General features: G+C 40.7%; 1 protein-coding gene across 1 annotated transcript in view; it reads right to left on the reverse strand.

Moving 5' to 3' along the window:
- Positions 1-19,733, reverse strand: part of LANCL1 (LanC like glutathione S-transferase 1) — a 106,479-nt gene that overhangs the window by 39,897 nt on the left and 46,849 nt on the right. Inside the window, exons 5-9 of the mRNA XM_053698784.1 lie at positions 12,131-12,278; positions 9,583-9,729; positions 8,612-8,794; positions 8,285-8,461; positions 8,010-8,082 (exon numbers count right to left, since the gene is read on the reverse strand). Coding sequence (XP_053554759.1) covers positions 8,010-8,082; positions 8,285-8,461; positions 8,612-8,794; positions 9,583-9,729; positions 12,131-12,278 — 728 coding nt within the window. The remainder of the gene's footprint in view (positions 1-8,009; positions 8,083-8,284; positions 8,462-8,611; positions 8,795-9,582; positions 9,730-12,130; positions 12,279-19,733) is intronic.

Consider the following 19,733-nt stretch of genomic DNA (forward strand, 5'->3'; position numbering starts at 1 on the left):
AAATGACCATACATGATTTATCTATAAACCGTTTGCTGTAGTTGTCCATTACTTATATGTATCATTCCAAGAAGAGTCCGATATATATCACTTTATAACTACTTTGAACCGCTCAAGTACCTATAAGATACATATAACCCCTACTTTGTAAGTGTATCAATCCCACAAATGTTCCATTCATAAAATTAAAAGAGTTTAGATTGGATGTTTCTCCTCTCTCTTTAGTGTTAGATTATTTGAAAACGTCTAATCCTGTGTATAAACACATAGTCAAGGAAAGGGAAGGAACATACTGCAATACTATAATTTAGCACGTTAGGTGTGAATCATATGATAACAGCGTAAGCTGAATTTGATTACATAAATATCCTTTCACATCTATATATGCTGAATATTTATATTCAGGAATAATTATGTGCTATTAATCCTCTGTTACTAGATTTATATTCCCTGATAAAAGCTTATTTGCAACTTTATATATAGAGATTATTTTTCTTCTAACCAACACTTAACTGGAGACCTCCTTATAAAAAAACTCTTACGTAGTAATTCACCAGTGAAACAATTTTTCAATATGTACTAACTATGGATTAACAACGACATCCTTAGTTGGAACCCATGATCATCATTGTTACTGATAGTGAATTGACCAATATATTTCTGTAACACATCAACACTTCCATTCCCTTGTGTTTTTAAGTTGTTCTTTTTGTGTGTATGTGAAACATATTTTAAATAATTCATATTAAAGATTTATTTTTAACTGTATATACACTTCCCCCTCCCTTACCTTTTCCTACCTCTATCTACCCAACTAGGCCCAAAAGGAATGTGAGTGCTACACATATGTACACTTGTGTCAGTCTATGACTGATTCATTTCTGTTCTGTATACACAGCACCCCTGCTCATCATTATATTACACTATTGTATCTATCAATGTTTAGATCAATAAATTAATTATTTATATGAGCATCCCTGCCTCTTTACCTTAGTAGTGCCATTAGTACCCCTTCTCTTCTCTCTGAGGTGTAAAGGTGTCTTATTTGTGTATGCTGCTTTGAACACGTTTTTTTTCCTCACGCAGTAAAAAAAGATTTCCCTTTTAAAGAGACAGTAACGTTTTTTTAATTCAAACTTATTTTGTCAAAATTAAAGTTTTTATTGCATATTTATATCTTTGTGATTAAGTATGGACATAGGAGCCATGCAAAATGTTACTTGCTCCATGTATTTGGACGCAAATGTGGAACCACCAATCCCTTTCTGTCGCTCATGTATTGAGAGGGCTTTAAGTTATAGGGAAAAGATTTTTACTGAGCAAAACTTTTCAAGAGCGGATGCTTCACTAGAGTCTAATGAAGAGATTCAAGGTATGCCGCAGCTTTCTCCACAAGCGTCCCAGACCTTAACGCCCGCTCAAGCAGTGCCCTGTACTTCTGCTCTAGCGCCTGCTGGAGTTACCTTGAAAGACATAGCTGCTCTTATGTCTTCCACAATTTCTGATGCGTTGTCTGCTTTCCCAATGCTGCAAGGCAAACGTAAGAGGAAAGCCAGACATGCAGTAAGTGAGGTTTCTGATGCAATGGAGGCAATCTCGGAAGTACCCTCCCAAGGACCTGAGGAGGAGGGTATTGAGGTTCCATCTGAAGGCGAAATTTCAGACTCAGAAAGTTCATTGCCTCTGAATAATTCTGAGGTTGTATCTTTTAGGTTTAAGCTAGAAGACCTCCGCCTGCTGCTCAGGGAGGTGTTGGTTACTCTAGACAACTGACTCCACAGTAGTAGTTACCCCTGAAAAGTCTAGTAAATTGGACAGATATTTCAAAGTTCCTTCTTACTCAGACGTATTTCCAGTGCCAAAGCGAGCTTCGGAGATTGTTACTAGTGAATGGGAGAGACCAGGTATTCCCTTTTCTCCCTCTCCTATTTTCAAGATGTTTCCCATAGCTGACTCTTTCAAGGAGGGCTTGGCAAACAGTTCCTAAGGTGGACGGTGCTGTTTCCACCTTAGCCAAGAGAACTACTATTCCCATAGAGGATAGTTGTGCTTTCAAAGATCCTATGGACAAGAAGTTAGAGGGTTTGCTTAAAAAGCTTTATGTTCACCAGGGTCTGTTATTACAGCCTGCTGCATATGCATTGCTACCGTCACTAGTACGGCAGTATATTGGTTTGATGCTCTGTCTCTCAGGACTGAGACTTCCTTGGAGGAGATCCACGACAGGATAAAGGCTCTGAAGCTAGCTAATGCTTTTATTACGGACGCTTCACTTCAAATTATTAAACTGGGAGCTAAGAGCTCGGGTTTCTCTGTCCTAGCCCGCAGAGCCTTATGATTAAAACCTTGGTCTGCGGACGTGTCATCTAAGTCTAAACTTTGAGCGATTCCTTACAAGGGGAAGACCCTGTTTGGACCTGGCCTGTCAGAAATTGTTTCTGATATCACGGGAGGTAAGGATCATCTACTCCCTCAGGATAAGAAAAACAAACAAAAAAGGACGACAGAGTAATTTCCGTTCCTTTCGTAAGCAGGAACAATCTAAGTCTACTTGGAAACCCAACCAGTCTTGGAACAAGGGTAAACAATCCAGGAAGCCGGCTATTGAATCCAAAACAGCATGAAGGGCATGCCCCCGATCCGGGACCGGATCTGGTAAGGGGCAGACTTTCCTTCTTCATTCAGGCTTGGGTTCGGGACGTTCAGGATCCCTGGGCGATAGAAATAGTCTCTCAGGGATACAAATTGGAGTTCAAAAGTTTTTCTCCCAGAGGCACCTTTCTGCTTTCAAGATTATCTGCAGACCAGAGAAAAGGAGAGGCATTCTTACATTGTGTAAAAGACCCTTCCGCCTTGGGAGTGATTGTTCCCGTTCCAGTCCAGGAACAGGGTCAGGGTTTTTATTCCAATCTGTTTGTGGTTCCCAAAAAAGAGGGAACCTTCAGACCAATTTTAGACCTAAAGAGTCTAAAACAAATTTCTCAGGATTCCTTCCTTCAAGATGGAAACTATTCGTTCCATTCTTCCCTTAATCCAGGAGGGTCAATTCATGACAACTGTGGATTTAAAGGATGGGTACCTACATGTCCCTATTCACAGGGATGACCACAAGTTCCTAGACAAACACTTCCAATTCGTGGCTCTTCCTTTCGGCCTGGCCACGGCTCCCAGAATTTTCACAAAGGTTCTGGGGTCTCTGTTGGCGGTCCTTTGGTAACGGGGCATTGGGGTGGCGCCTTATTTGGACGACATTCTAGTCCAGGCACCATCTTTTCAGCAAGCAAGATCCCACACCAACATAGTGTTATCCTTCCTGAGAATTCACGGGTGGAAGGTAAATTTTAGTCACTTTCTTGGAAACCATAATAGACTCCTGGTCCATGAAATTTTTTCTGACAGAAGTCAGGAAATCAATGATTTATCGATACTTGTCTAGTCCTTCAGTCCACTCCACGGCCGTCAGTGGCTCATCCCATTTGCTCGTTTCCATCTCAGGCCTCTGCAGTTAAGCATGCTCAGGCAATGGAATGGAGATTATGCAGACTTGTCTCCTCGAATAACTCTGGAACAGGAGACAAGGGACTCTCTTCAATGGTGGCTGTCTCTGGATCATCTTTCCCAGGGAACCTGCTTTCGCAGACCTTCTTGGGTGATTGTGACAACAGACGCCAGCCTTCTGGGGTGGGGAGCAGTATTGGGCTCCCTAAAGGCTCAGTGAGTTTGGACTCAGAGTCTGTTCTTCCTATAAACATTATAGAATAGAGAGCAATCTTCAATGCTCTTCTGGCCTGGCCCCAGTTAGCCTCACTATGGTTTATCAGGTTCCAGTCAGACAACATAACTTCAGTGGCTTACATCAATCATCAGGGAAGAACGAGGAGTTCCTTAGTGATGACAGAGGTAACCAAAATAATCCAGTGGGCGGAGGCCCACTCTTGTTGTCTATCGGCAATCTATATCCCAGGGGGTGGACAACTGGGAGGCAGATTTTCTGAGCAGGCAGACCTTTCATCTGGGGGAGTGGGATCTCCATCCGGAGGTGTTCTCCAATCTGATTCTTAAGTGGGGTCAGCCAGAATTGGATCTCATGGCATCCACATCAGAATGCCAAGCTACCGAGATACGGATCAAGGTCCAGGGACCCCCAGACGAAACTGATAGATGCTCTGGCGGTTCCTTGGACCTTCAGTCTAGCATACCTATTTCCTCTGTTTGCTCTTCTTCCTCGGGTAATTGCTCGAATCAAACAGGAGAGGGCTTCGGTGATTCTTATAGCTCCGGCCTGGCCTCACAGGATTTGGTATGCGTATCTGGTGGAGATGGCATCTCTGCCTCCTTGGAGACTTCCGTTGAGAAATAACCTTCTGATTCAGGGGCCCTTCCTTCACCCAAATCTAGTTTCTCTGAAGCTGACTGCTTGAAGATTGAACGCTTAATTTCATCCAAGCGCGGATTTTCTGATTCGGTCATAGAGACCATGATTCAGGCTTGTAAGCCTGTGACTAGAAGGCTTTACCATAAAATTTGGTGTAAATACCTTTATTGGTGTGAATCCAGGGGCTACTCATGGAGTAGGGTAAGGATTCCTAGAATTTTGTCTTTTCTCCAAGAGGGTTTGGAGAAGGGTTTATCGACGAGTTCCCTAAAGGGCCAGATCTCGGCTTTGTCTATTTCGTTACATAAACGTCTGGTGAATGTCCCAGACGTTCAATCATTCTGTCAGGCCTTGGTCAGAATCAGGCCTGTGTTTAAACCAGTTACTCCTCCATGGAGTCTTAATTTAGTTCTCATAGTTCTTCAAGGGGCTCCTTTTGAGCCCATGTATTCCTTAGATATTAATATGTTATCTTGGAAAGTTTTATTTCTTGTTGCTATTTCTTCTGCTCGAAGAGTGTCAAAGCTTGCGGCTTTACAGTATGAGTCTCCTTATCTTATTTTCCATTCAGATAAGGTAGTGTTATGTACTAAATTAGGATTAATTCCTAAGGTTGTTTCTGATCGGAACATTAATCAGGAGATTGTTGTTCCTTCGTTGTGTCCTAATCCTTCTTCTCAGAAGGAAAGACTTCTGCAAAATTTGGACGTGGTCCGTGAGTTAAAGTTTTACTTACAGGCGACTAAGGACTTTCGTCAGTCTTCTTCTTTGTTTGTGGTTTTCTCAGGAAAACGTAAGGGACAGAAAGCTACGGCTACTTCTCTTTGGCTAAAGAGTATCATCCGTTATGCATATAAGACTGCTGGACCGCAGACTCCCGAGAGTGTTACGGCTCATTCCACGAGGGCTGTTGCTTTCTCATGGGCGTTCAAAAATGAAGCTTCTGTGGAACAGATTTGCAAGGCTGCAACTTGGTCCTCTCTTCACACTTTTTCAAAGTTCTACAAATTTGACACTTTTGCCTCGGCTGAGGTTCTTCAAGCAGTGGTGCCTTCCATTTAGGTTCCCTGTCTTGTCCCTCCCGTATCATCTGTGTACTCTAGCTTGGGTATTGGAACCCATTAGTAATTAAGATGATCCGTGGACTCATCGTGTCTTAAAAAAGAAAAGAAAATGTCTGCTTACCTGATAAATTTATCAGGTAAGCATACATTTTCTTTTCTTTTTTGACACGACGAGTCCACGGCCGCCCTGTTCCTTTAAACAGATTGTGGGTTATTAAGTAAACTTCAGACACCTCTTCACCTTGACTTTTCCTTTCTCTTCCTAACTTCGGTCGAATGACTGGAGTGGGAGGGAAGGGAGGAGCTATTTAACAGCTCTGCTGTGGTGCTCTTTGCCTCCTCCTGTTGACCAGGAGGTGAATATCCCATTAGTAATTAAGATGATCCGTGGACTCATAGTGTCAAAAAAGAAATACATTTATCAAGTAAGCATACATTTTCTTATTTCATGCCACCATTTCACAGCCAAATGCGATCAAATAAAACAAATCATTCATTTTTTCACTAACTTTAGGTTTCTCACTTAAATTATTTACAAACAGCTTGTGCAATTATGGCACAAATGGTTGTTATTTCTGAACAAAGGGGATCCCAGTGAAGTATTTACAGACATTTATGGATTTGGCATTATTTTTTGGTAATTAAAAGGCCACTAAATGCCGCTGCGCACCACACTTGTATTATGCCCAGCAGTGAAGGGGTTAATTAGGTAGCTTGCAGGGAACTTGTAGTGTTAATTTTAGCTGTAGTGTAGTAGACAACACAAAGTATTGATCTAGGCCCATTTTGGTATATTTCATGCTACCATTTCACCGCCAAATGCGATCAAATAAAAAAAAAATCATTCACTTTTTCACAAACTTTAGGTTTCTCACTGAAATTATTTACAAACAGCGTGTGCAATCATGGCACAAATGGTTGTAAATGCTTCTCTGGGATCCCCTTTGTTCAGAAATATATGTCTTTGGCATTTCATTTTGGTAATTAGAAGGTCGCTAAATGCCGCTACGCACCACACTTGTATTATGTCCAGCAGTAAAGGGGTTAATTAGGTAGCTTGTAGTGTTTCATTTTAGATTTAGTGTGGAGATCAGCCTCCCACCTGAAACATCCCACCCCGACCTCTCTCAGGCACCTCTCTTCCCTCCCCCACCTCACAATTGTTACGTTCATCTTAAGTACTGGCAGAAAGTCTGCCAGTACTAAAATAAAAGGTTTTGTTTTTTCTTTAAATATATATTATCTGCAGTGTAGGTTCCCCCCCTAACCCCCAACAGCTCTCTTAATGTCCACCCTCTTCCTATTTGCGGCCATCTTAGGTACTGGCAGCTGTCTGCCAGTACCCACTTTGCACACTCCGGTGCTATTTTAAAATAACAAACTTTTGATTGAAGATATAAAACTAAGTATAATCACCATAGTCCTCTCACACATCCTATCTAGTCGTTGGGTGCAAGAGAATGACTGGGAGTGACGTAGAGGGGAGGAGCTATATGCAGCTCTGCTGGGTGAATCCTCTTGCACTTCCTGTTGGGGAGGAGTAATATCCCAGAAGTAATGATGACCCGTGGACTGATCACACTTAACAGAAGAAAATTGTGCTTTTTTTTTATTATTTCCATATTTTCTGTAGTGTAGCTGCCCCCCCCTCAATAACCTCCCCCTCCCAGATACCTTTTCCCAAGACTTATCTCCACCTCCTTTTCCCTCTCCCTTCTTATCATCATTCGACTAAGTACTACAAAAGCGTGCACAAGCGCGTTCCCGCCCCCCTCGCCGCACTGGATCAAAGGAATCATCACTGACAGGAAGTGATCCAGCGATGGGCCTCCCTCCCACGCCACCAACGATCGGTACCATTGCTGTCCGATGCAGAGAGGGCCACAGAGTGGCTCTCTCTGCATCGGTTGCTAAAAAAAAAAAAAAAAAAAAAAAAAAAAAAAAAAAAAAAGGAAGGAGTATTTGCAGGATGCCTCAATATCGAGGCATCACTGCTAAATCCTGAATGCGTCTGGCAGCGATCACGATCGCTTCCAGCGCTTGAAACCCCAGAGGACGTGCCCTTGGTTATTAAGGGGTTAAACATTAATTGTGTATGCAATGCACAACTTATTTATGGTGCATTTATTAAAATGGTCTTTCATGTCCATTTAAGGAGCATATGTACGCAAACAACACATTGTATTGATAATTGCAGCAGTTACACATATACATACATATATATATACATATATATATACACATATATATATATATATATATATATATATATATAAATTTTTTACATATATACAGTTGTAATCAAAATTATTCAACCCTCATTGCAAATCAGGTTTGTCAATTTACAGACTTTCAGCTGCTTGCAATGATCAAATCAAACAAGCTTATGAAATAGCTAAACACAACGAATGCTTTAAGTGTTTTCCTCAAATTCAACTGAAAATGCAACTTTTAATGAATTCTGCAGTCTCAAAATGATTCAACCCCTTTTATGATGGGATATATATATATCACTGATCACCTTGTCTGTTAATGATTGCCTAGGGTTATTGACCAGACATTTCACTTACCTTCAAAAAGCGAATAAGGAGTATCTGGCGTGCTGCAACCATGCTCACCATAATCCATGCACCACTCTGCAAACTAATATAAAAAAAAACACAGAACAAGAGAATCATACAAAGAATATGTAACTGATACTAATCATGATTGCTGCTCAGACACTAACTATTCTGTGTACAACATGGGTAACGTTTCATAACTCACTATATCATGCAGCAGAGGAAACCCATGTTATCTGCCTAGCGCAGATATTAATCCGAGGATCAGAAGTGTATGACCATACCTTGCATGCCCTATACAAATACTTGACATCCTTAGTCAAGTTGTAGAGAGCCAGGAAGCTGTAGGCATTTCCTGCCACTCCGTGGCAAAGACCGTAACCTTTTTTCAGTAAGCCACGTTGCCATGAGACCTCTGCACAGTGGACAGCATCAATCAGGTACTGCTGCTCCCCAAAAACCTGAAGCAGGGCAATGTCAAATTGAAGAGAAAGAAAGGTAAGTCTAGTTTTCTCTAGAAAGACATCCAACTGAGATTTTGGCACAAATAGCCCCTTCAGTTGTTTGATTCGATTGATATGTTAGAGAGTGTTAGAGACGTATACTTGTACCTTGTGGGCCTGTATGAGCATGTAAATCACACCAGGGGCACCGTGGCACCAATGTACAAGCAGGTCTCTATTATCTCCAATACAGGGAGGGTAATTGCCAGTTGGAAACTTCAGATGATTGAAATATTTCACGCTGGGTCTAACTAAGTAATGGAGCTTCTCTTGGCTGACATGACATTCAGGCTGAGGACAAAACAAATTATTACACAGCAAACAAATCATAGTGTCATAGTTTCACATTTAGCTGTTAGCACACACACACTATCCATAAAGAGTTAACATTGAAGTAGGAAACTCTAAGACAACATTTTCTGGTTTGCACTAGTTTGTCACACCTGTCTTACTGTCACTACAATGTTATGAGTAGGTATCTCCATACCTTCCTATATACATATATAGTGTGCATTAAACTAATCATCAGACTGGATTTATATGAAAGTTCATGCTTTTATAAGAAAGTTATTTGTACATAAAATATGGAAATAACCCTTTCAAGTGAAATTAAGTTGAGATGCCAACTTTAGTTGCATATTTGGATATACTCGGGATTTTACAGATTTTTCATTTGTTTTGCAGATTGTCTAGAAATCTTAATGTTTCTTGGCATATTTTTTTTTCTTTTGAAACAGAGTGCTGGTGACTTAACCAGTCAATGCCGGACCCAACACCGAACTGGTGTTATGCTAAGGGCACCAAGCAGATTGCATAGTGCTGCATATAGTATACAGCTTCAATACCAGTTGCATTTCAGTAATAAGTTCTATTTCGTCCATTAAATATGGACACATTTTTGAGCACATTCTTCAACAATAATACATTTCCTGAATGAATTCATTCTAAATCAGTGCCAAGTACTTGCTGAATATTCAACATTACCTTTTACAAAAAAAGTACATTTGCCCTTTATTGGATGGAACATTTGATTGAAATAAAAATCTGTGTCGTATTTTTGCACAGTTAAGCTCTCTTACCTGCATTAGGAAGTAGTATATCCCAGCTATACCATGGGCTGGGCCCACATAGTACTCTTTATACCACTCATACATCAGAGGGCTCTGAGCAGTCAGGTTCCTGCTTCCTGCCAGTCTTTGCCCAGATTCCACCACAGTGTTACACACCTATCAAAAAACAAACTTTTAGACCTCGAGGACATGAGCCTCCAACCACACCATAACTAATCTGCATAGTCTGTCTGTCTATAATTAAATGGTTTCATTTTGCTTTGAACCTTAAAGTGAATGTAAACTTTGACTAATGTGTGCCCGGTTTTTAAAAATCCTATTAAAAACAGGGGAACTTTCATTCATAAAAGTTTACATTTCAGCAGTTTTGTTAAAATACTTACCTTTTCTTCTTGAAAGCCGAACCAGCGATTCCCCCGCCCGCCACTCGTCTCTTCATAGGTCAGAAATGAAGAATCCGACTTCCTCCAATCATGGCATGGCCTCTGACATTGTTTGCTCGGGGGGGGGGGATGCAGTGATTGGAGGAAGCCGGATTCTTCATTTCTGACATAAGAGACGAGCGGCAGGTGGGGGAATCGCTGGTTAGGCTTTCATAGAGGAAAAGGTAAGTATTTTAACAAAACCACTAAAATGTAAACTTTGATGAATGAAAGTGCCCCTGTTTTTAATAGGATTTTTAAAAACCGGGCACACATTCGTCAAAGTTTACATTTACTTTAGGTCACTATGTTATAGATTATGTGCTACATGCAACTAAACATAGCAACTACAGACAGTTTTTGTTTAGGTATTTAATTAGGGTAACAACCTTCCTGGCAGTTCTACAGCAAGTGTGCGTGAGAAGTAAATACATTTCCTAGCATTTAATACAACAAATGATTGAAAACAAATTTATTGGAAGAGTTGTAAAGATCAAATAAAATCAGTTACCTGAAAAGAAAATGGAATTTTACGAGCAATCAAAGTGTGGATCTTAATGGCTAAGAGGGTAGTAAATGCCACAATACCTTAGATACATTTAAAAATGGCTTAGATACATTTCTGGCTAGAAACAGAATTCAGGCATATGATTGTTTGTGTTAAATGGGTCACCCTTTAAATGTATTTAAAATTAAGCTCAATTGGACCTTTTTATTGTAAATCAAGTAGGATCTATAGAGGTTGAACTTGATGGACTTCTGTCTTCTTTCAACCTCATCTTCTATGTTACTACCCTAACAGCTGTCAACCATGTTTGACCATTTCATTACCCTAGCAGCACATTGACAGTGCCAATAAGCAGAAAAGAACAGAACTTTATATTGCTAATGTAGCTTACAGATACAAACTTTAAATACATATTTTCAAAGTGAGTGATGCATGTGAATTGACCAAATTTCTAGGAACACACTACAAATGTTCAAAAATGGCCCCATATAACCCAAACACAAACTTATTTGCAATAGGTCCTTGTAAATTGATTGGTAAACAAAAATGCTAATACTATTTTAAATTATTTTTAAGGAAACGGTGACATTTACTAATTATATCAATAAGAAGTTGAAGAGATTTTATCAATAAAGTAGGTTATGTTTCTGTGTGTTAAAGAACATTAGATTGTGATGATACATTGCATAAGTGATGAAATGTATATTGTGTGCTAGAAGTTGCAACGTATATATACCAGTTGTGTGGACCTACCTCATATCTAAAGAAGCAGTCATTTGTGAGATGTTGTAAAAAGTGTGAGTGGGTGGAAAAATCTAATCAAAGGATGGAAACCAGAAAATAAAAAGCGTTTTCTTAGGATAAGTTTATTCAAGCTCCATCAAGCTCAGAATGGAGCTTGATGCCCGTTTCCACGCGAGCCTTCAGGCTCGCCAGAAACAGCAGTAATGAAGCAGCGGTCTAAAGACCGCTGCTCCATAACTTGTCCGCCTGCTCTGAGACCGCGGACATCAATCTGCCCGATCCTATACGGTCGTGCTGATTGACACCCCCTGCTAGCGGCCGCGAATCTGCAGGGGGGGCAGCATTGCACAAGCAGTTCACTAGAACTGCTTGTGCAGAGATGCACGCTGCCTAAAGCCTTACAGTCAAATAGGCATGTGGGGTAAGCTTTGTGGTCTTTTCTCTTTGACAGAAACTAGGTGCACTTCACTTAGTCACTTATGCCTGTTTGGTCAGTAAGTGTGCAGGAGAATATACAGTGCTATTAACATTTATTTTTTAAAGAGATAATGATTGCCATTCCAGAACAGATTATATTAACGTTTGTTAAGCTGTATTTCACTTTGAATTACCTTATGGTGAAATAAACCAGTACCAGTTTACAATCCCTTCAGGTTTTTAGTAGCTCAGTACACCTCACAAAGAAACAGAGCATACATTTTAAAAAGAGGAAAGGCTCCAGCATAGATAAATATAATTGAACAACATGAAAGATATTTTGTTTGCATATATTCCAGAATATCACCAACTAATACAAAATAATGTTTTTGTGCTGCTTTAATTGTTAAAGTTGTGAGTATAAAAAGTGTACAGTGTCTGCCTGTAACATAAAAAGACATCTCACTTGTTGAATGTAGCCAGAAGGAATCTTTTCCTCTCCAAAGTGCCTGTTGACAAAGAGTAGAGCATACAGATACCCCATGCGACCATATAGTAGTTCGTCTGGGAGATGCGAATCTAGCTTTACCACTGAAGCTTGCATCTGTAGTAGGCTGCAAAACAAAGTCTGATACAGCAATTGCACAAAGCTGGGGGTATTCAATAGGGCAAAGTAGGAATTAAGTTACAACTAGTTTAAAGGGACAGTGTACTCTGCCAACCAGATTTATCAAAGTATTGTATGAAACAAGCAATTGTTTAAAAATAATAACTGTTCTGTGCAAAAATAAACAATCAAAACAATAATCCTCAAACAGGCAAGATTTGTATGTTTCAGGGTGAGTGTAGGAATGCCCTTTGAAGGTGCGGAAGAAGAGCAGCAACACCCAAAAGCCAATTCAATCCTACAGTTAAATTACATGACAAGCTAGTGGCTGAGCGCTAAAGCCTTACTACAGCCCATGCTCTGCTGCCATACGGACCTGCTTGCTTCATCTAATCAGCTATCACTGTGCTTCTATACTGCCAAGCCCTGCTTCCTTAAATTAAAGGGACAGGAAAGTCAAAATTAAACTTGCATGATTCAGATAGAGCATGTCATTTTAAGACACTTTTCATTTCACTTCTATTTTCAAATGTGCTTCGTTCTCTTAGTATCCCTTTTTAAAAAATAAATATGTACATATCATACACTAGTGGGAGCTGCTGCTAATTGGTGCCTGCACACATTTGTCTCTTGTGATTGGATAACTAGATATTTTCAGCTTCCTGTCAGTAGTGCAATGCTGTCCCTTCAGCAATGGATAACAAGAGAATGAAGAAAATGTGATAATAGACTTAAATTGGAAAGTTGTTTAAAATTGTATGTTCTATCTGAATTATAAAAGAACATTTTGGGGTTTACTATCCCTTTAACCCCTTAATGACCGGACCATTTTTCAATTTTCTTACCCTTAATGACAATGGCTATTTTTACATTTCTGCAGTGTTTGTGTTTAGCTGTAATTTCCCTCTTACTCATTTACTGTACCCACACATATTATATACCGTTTTTCTCGCCATTAAATGAACTTTCTAAGGATACCATTATTTTCATCATATCTTATAATTTCCTATAAAAAAAATATAAAATATGAGGAAAAAATTGAAAAAAACACACTTTTTCTAACTTTGACCCCCAAAATCTGTTACACATCTACAATCACCAAAAAACACCTATGCTAAATAGTTTCTAAATTTTGTCCTGAGTTTAGAAATACCCAATGTTTACATGTTCTTTACTTTTTTTGCAAGTTATAGGGCCATAAATACAAGTAGCACTTTGCTATTTCCAAACAACTTTTTTTCAAAATTAGCGCTAGTTACATTGGAACCCTGATATCTGTCAGGAATACCTGAATATCCCTTGACATGTATATATATTTTTTTTAGAAGACAACCCAAAGTATTGATCTAGGCCCATTTTGGTATATTTCATGCCACCATTTCACCGCCAAATGTCATCAAATAAAAAAAAAAGTTCACTTTTTCACAAATTTTGTCACAAACTTTAGGTTTCCCACTGAAATTATTTACAAACAGCTTCTGCAATTAAGGCACAAATGGTTGTAAATGCTTCTTTGGGATCCCCTTTGTTCAGAAATAGCAGACTTATATGGCTTTGGGGTTGCTTTTTGGTAATTAGAAGGCCACTAAATGCTGCTGCGCACCACACGTAAATTATGCCCAGCAGTGAAGGGGTTAATTAGGTAGGTTGTAGGGAGCTTGCAGGGTTAATTTTAGCTTTAGGGTAGAGATCAGCCTCCCACCTGACACATCCCACCCCCTGATCCCTCCCAAACAGTTCTCTTCCCTCCCCCACCCCACAATTGTCCCCGCCATCTTAAGTACTGGCAGAAAGTCTGCCAGTACTAAATAAAAGGAGTTTTTCTTTTTTTTAATAAAAAAAAATAAAATGTTTTAGCTGTGATGGACCCCTGCCTTAGCCCCAACCTCCATGATCCCCCCCCCCAGCTCTCTAACCCTCTCCCCTACCTAATTGCCGCCATCTTGGGTACTGGCAGCTGTCTGCCAGTACCCAATTTGCCCCAAAAACAAGTGTTTTTTTTATCTGTTTTGCCATTTTTAAATGTTTTCTGTAGTGTAGCAGCCCCCCACAATACCCCAACCCCCTCCCCCTCCCAGATCCTTATATATTTATTAATTTTATTCTTTTTTCCCCCCTCTTCCCTCCTCATTGGTGTCAGTGGGTAGCTAATCGCGCATGCGCACCCCCGCACGCTCCCGGCACCCGGCGTGCACATTGCACTTACAGGAGCCGGATGCCGGGTAGCGATGGGCCGCCCACCCGCCTCCCTGTTATGCTCCCACCCACCAACGAACCGGCACCATCGCTACCGGTGCAGAGAGGGCCACAGAGTGGCTCTCTCTGCATCGGAGTCTTCTGAAAGGGTATTGCAGGATGCCTCCATATGGAGGCATCACTGCAATACCCTGAGAGCTGCTGGAAGCTTCCAGCACTCTCTTAGACAACTGACGTACCAGGTACGTCTATTGTCATTAACTGTAAGTTAATGCATGACGTACCTGGTACGTCAGTTGTCATTAAGGGGTTAAGGGTTATATTATAAGAGCCATAGTTGCTATAAGAACATATATGACTGCATCAGTTATTGCTTTTTCTACTGGCAACACAGCAGTTTTAAAATAACAAAGGAACATAATAACCTATATATCTCTGTTACAAACGCTGCCTATAGCAACACATGAAAACCAATGAAGTAATGCAAATATAGGGTGCGCTTAGACAAGCTAGCAGGATCTGCACACTACAACTCATACAATAAATAGTACAATCGCTTAGAGAAGCTAGCAGGATCTGCACACTACAACTCATACAATAAATAGTACAATCGCTTAGAGAAGCTAGCAGGATCTGCACACTACAACTCATACAATAAATAGTACAGTCGCAAAACAATGGAGTAAACCAGACAAATTTAGTAAAAAATTGAGATGACTCAAAGACATCAATTATTCAGACTTATAAATTCATAAAAAAGCACATATAATTTCACCAAATCTAGTTCTGCATTTAATCCTTTCAGATGAAGGGTTTTAAATATGAAAATAATTTCTTCTTCCTTATAAAGCAATCTTTTCTCAATATTGCCTCCTTTAAAGGGACAGTCTACACTTTAAAGACTTACCTTAGATTAGGCAGCAAATAGCCTCCTGCACCCATTTCTATAGTATGCAGCAGGAACGGTAAAACAGTTATTTTAAAAAGAATATTGTTTCTGACACTTTGAAATGGCCGACAAACCCCGCCTACTGATGACTTCACAATCTGAGCTGCATTTGGGCACTCTGCTAAATAGTATTGAGTCTGCTGAATCCAACTAAGCGAGGCTTTTGCGATTCGACTTACTAAGTTACATGAAGCCACCAAGAGACAAAGGGAGTCCACCATGTAAAAATGCACAGTGCTATATCGTTTGTCAAGACAGAAAGTGAAAGGAAAATCATATAGAATACAGTTTATATTTCACAATTTAAAATAGCTTATTTGGCATTGAGCAAAGCTGTACAATGCTAAGTTAAAATCACATCATAGGAAATTAGATACTCAAGTTTCACATATTAATCTAGTCACAATGTGCCATAGCCCTAATTAGCAATTATACAAATATTTGTCATAGTGTGGGTAAATTATTTTTAGAAATTATATAGCTACTGAAATAATCCTAAAAAAGTAATACAAAAATATAAATTGCATTATGACAAGACAAAGGGAGAGGGATAACTACTTAAATATAGGTGTTTTGTAAAATGTTTAAAGTAAGGGTGTGAAATTATATCATCCTACACAAACACCAAAGTATAAAGCAAACTTATCTGTTCATAGAGTTAAATTAAAGGGACACTGAACCCAAATTTTGTCTTTTGTGATTCAGATAGTGCATGACATTTTAAGCAACTTTCTCATTTACTCCTATTATTAAATTTTCTTCATTCTCTTGGTATCTTTATTTGAAATGCAAGAAAACAGAATTTATGCTTACCTGATAAATTACTTTCTCCAACGGTGTGTCCGGTCCACGGCGTCATCCTTACTTGTGGGATATTCTCTTCCCCAACAGGAAATGGCAAAGAGCCCAGCAAAGCTGGTCATATGATCCCTCCCAGGCTCCGACTACCCCAGTCATTCGACCGACGTACAGGAGGAAATATGCATAGGAGAAACCATATGATACCGTGGTGACTGTAGTTAGAAAAAATAATTCATCAGACCTGATTAAAAAAACCAGGGCGGGCCGTGGACCGGACACACCGTTGGAGAAAGTAATTTATCAGGTAAGCATAAATTCTGTTTTCTCCAACATAGGTGTGTCCGGTCCACGGCGTCATCCTTACTTGTGGGAACCAATACCAAAGCTTTAGGACACGGATTAAGGGAGGGAGCAAATCAGGTCACCTAAATGGAAGGCACCACGGCTTGCAAAACCTTTCTCCCAAAAATAGCCTCTGAAGAAGCAAAAGTATCAAATTTGTAAAATTTGGCAAAAGTGTGCAGTGAAGACCAAGTCGCTGCCTTACATATCTGGTCAACAGAAGCTTCGTTCTTGAAGGCCCATGTGGAAGCCACAGCCCTAGTGGAGTGAGCTGTGATTCTTTCAGGAGGCTGCCGTCCGGCAGTCTCATAAGCCAAACGGATAATGCTTTTAAGCCAAAAAGAAAGAGGTAGAAGTTGCTTTTTGACCTCTCCTTTTACCAGAATAAACAACAAACAAAGAAGAAGTTTGTCTGAAATCTTTAGTGGCCTCTAAATAGAATTTTAGAGCACGGACTACGTCCAAATTGTGCAACAAACGTTCCTTCTTTGAAACTGGATTCGGGCACAAAGAAGGTACAACTATCTCCTGGTTAATATTCTTGTTGGAAACAACTTTCGGAAGAAAACCAGGCTTAGTACGCAAAACCACCTTATCTGCATGGAACACCAGATAGGGTGGAGAACACTGCAGTGCAGATAACTCTGAAACTCTTCTAGCAGAAGAAATTGCAACCAAAAACAAAACTTTCCAAGATAATAACTTAATATCTACGGAATGTAAGGGTTCAAACGGAACCCCTTGAAGAACTGAAAGAACTAGATTGAGACTCCAGGGAGGAGTCAAAGGTCTGTAAACAGGCTTGATTCTAACCAGAGCCTGAACAAACAGCTGCCAGCCTTTTGTGAAGTAAAACAGATAACGCAGAAATCTGTCCCTTCAGAGAACTTGCAGATAATCCCTTCTCCAACCCTCTTGTAGAAAGGATAAAATCCTAGGAATTTTTATCTTGTTCCATGGGAATCCTTTAGATTCACACCAATAGATATATTTTTTCCATATCTTATGGTAAATCTTTCTAGTTACAGGCTTTCTAGCCTGAATAAGAGTATCTATTACAGAATCTGAAAACCCACGCTCTGATAAAATCAAGCGTTCAATCTCCAAGCAGTCAGTTGGAGAGAAACCAGATTCGGATGTTCGAATGGACCTTGAACAAGAAGGTCCTGTCTCAAAGGTAGCTTCCATGGTGGAGCCGATGACATATTCACCAGGTCTGCATACCAAGTCCTGCGTGGCCACGCAGGAGCTATCAAGATCACCGAAGCTCTCTCCTGGTTGATCCTGGCTACCAGCCTGGGAATGAGAGGAAACGGTGGGAAAACATAAGCTAGGTTGAAGGTCCAAGGTGCTACTAGTGCATCTACTAGAGTCGCCTTGGGATCCCTGGATCTGGACCCGTAACAAGGAACCTTGAAGTTCTGGCGAGACGCCATCAGATCCATGTCTGGAATGCCCCATAATTGAGTTATTTGGGCAAAGATTTCCGGGTGGAGTTCCCACTCCCCCGGATGGAATGTCTGACGACTCAGAAAATCCGCTTCCCAATTTTCCACTCCTGGGATGTGGATTGCAGACAAGTGGCAGGAGTGATCCTCCGCCCATTGAATTATCTTGGTCACTTCCTCCATCGCCAGGGAACTCCTTGTTCCCCCCTGATGGTTGATATAAGCAACTGTCGTCATGTTGTCTGATTGAAACCTTATGAATTTGGCCTTTGCTAGATGAGGCCAAGCTTTGAGAGCATTGAATATCGCTCTCAGTTCCAAAATGTTTATCGGGAGAAGAGATTCTTCCCGAGACCATAGACCCTGAGCTTTCAGGGGTTCCCAGACCGCGCCCCAGCCCACCAGACTGGCGTCGGTCGTGACAATGACCCACTCTGGTCTGCGGAAGCTCATTCCCTGTGACAGATTGTCCAGGATTAGCCACCAACGGAGTGAATCTCTGGTCCTTTGATCTACTTGAATCGTCGGAGACAAGTCTGTATAATCCCCATTCCACTGTCTGAGCATGCACAGTTGTAATGGTCTTAGATGAATTCGTGCAAAAGGAACTATGTCCATTGCTGCAACCATCAATCCTATTACTTCCATGCACTGCGCTATGGAAGGACGAAGAACAGAATGAAGAACTTGACAAGAGCTTAGAAGTTTTGATTTTCTGACCTCTGTCAGAAAAATTCTCATTTTTAAGGAGTCTATTATTGTTCCCAAGAAGGGAACTCTTGTTGACGGGGAAAGAGAACTTTTTTCTATGTTTACTTTCCATCCGTGAGATCTGAGAAAGGCTAGGACGATGTCCGTATGAGCCTTTGCCTTTGACAGAGACGACGCTTGAATCAGGATGTCGTCCAAGTACGGTACTACTGCAATGCCCCTTGGTCTTAGAACCGCTAGAAGGGACCCTAGTACCTTTGTGAAAATTCTCGGAGCAGTGGCTAACCCGAATGGAAGTGCCACAAACTGGTAATGCTTGTCCAGAAAAGCGAACCTTAGGAACTGATGATGTTCCTTGTGGATGGGAATATGGAGGTACGCATCCTTTAAATCCACCGTAGTCATGAATTGACCTTCCTGGATGGTAGGAAGGATCATTCGAATGGTTTCCATTTTGAACGATGGGACCCTGAGAAATTTGTTTAGGATCTTGAGATCTAGAATTGGTCTGAACGTTCCCTCTTTTTTGGGAACTATGAACAGGTTGGAGTAAAACCCCATCCCTTGTTCTCTTATTGGAACTGGATGAATTACTCCCATCCTTAACAGGTCTTCTACACAATGTAAGAATGCCTGTGTTTTTATTTGGTTTGAAGATAATTGAGACCTGTGGAACCTTCCCCTTGGGGGTAGTTCCTTGAATTCCAGGAGATAACCTTGAGAAACTATTTCTAGTGCCCAAGGATCCTGAACATCTCTTGCCCAGGCCTGAGCAAAGAGAGAAAGTCTGCCCCCCACCAGATCCGGTCCCGGATCGGGGGCCATCCCTTCATGCTGTTTTGGTAGCAGTGGCAGGCTTCTTGGCCTGCTTACCCTTGTTCCAGCCTTGCATCGGTCTCCAGGCTGGTTTGGGTTGAGAAGTATTACCCTCTTGCTTAGAGGATGTAGAAGTAGAGGCTGGTCCGTTTCTGCGAAAGGGACGAAAATTAGGCTTATTTCTAGCCTTAAAAGACCT

This window comes from Bombina bombina, chromosome 1 (genome assembly GCF_027579735.1).
Source record: "Bombina bombina isolate aBomBom1 chromosome 1, aBomBom1.pri, whole genome shotgun sequence".
Classification (NCBI taxonomy): Eukaryota; Metazoa; Chordata; class Amphibia; order Anura; family Bombinatoridae; genus Bombina; species Bombina bombina.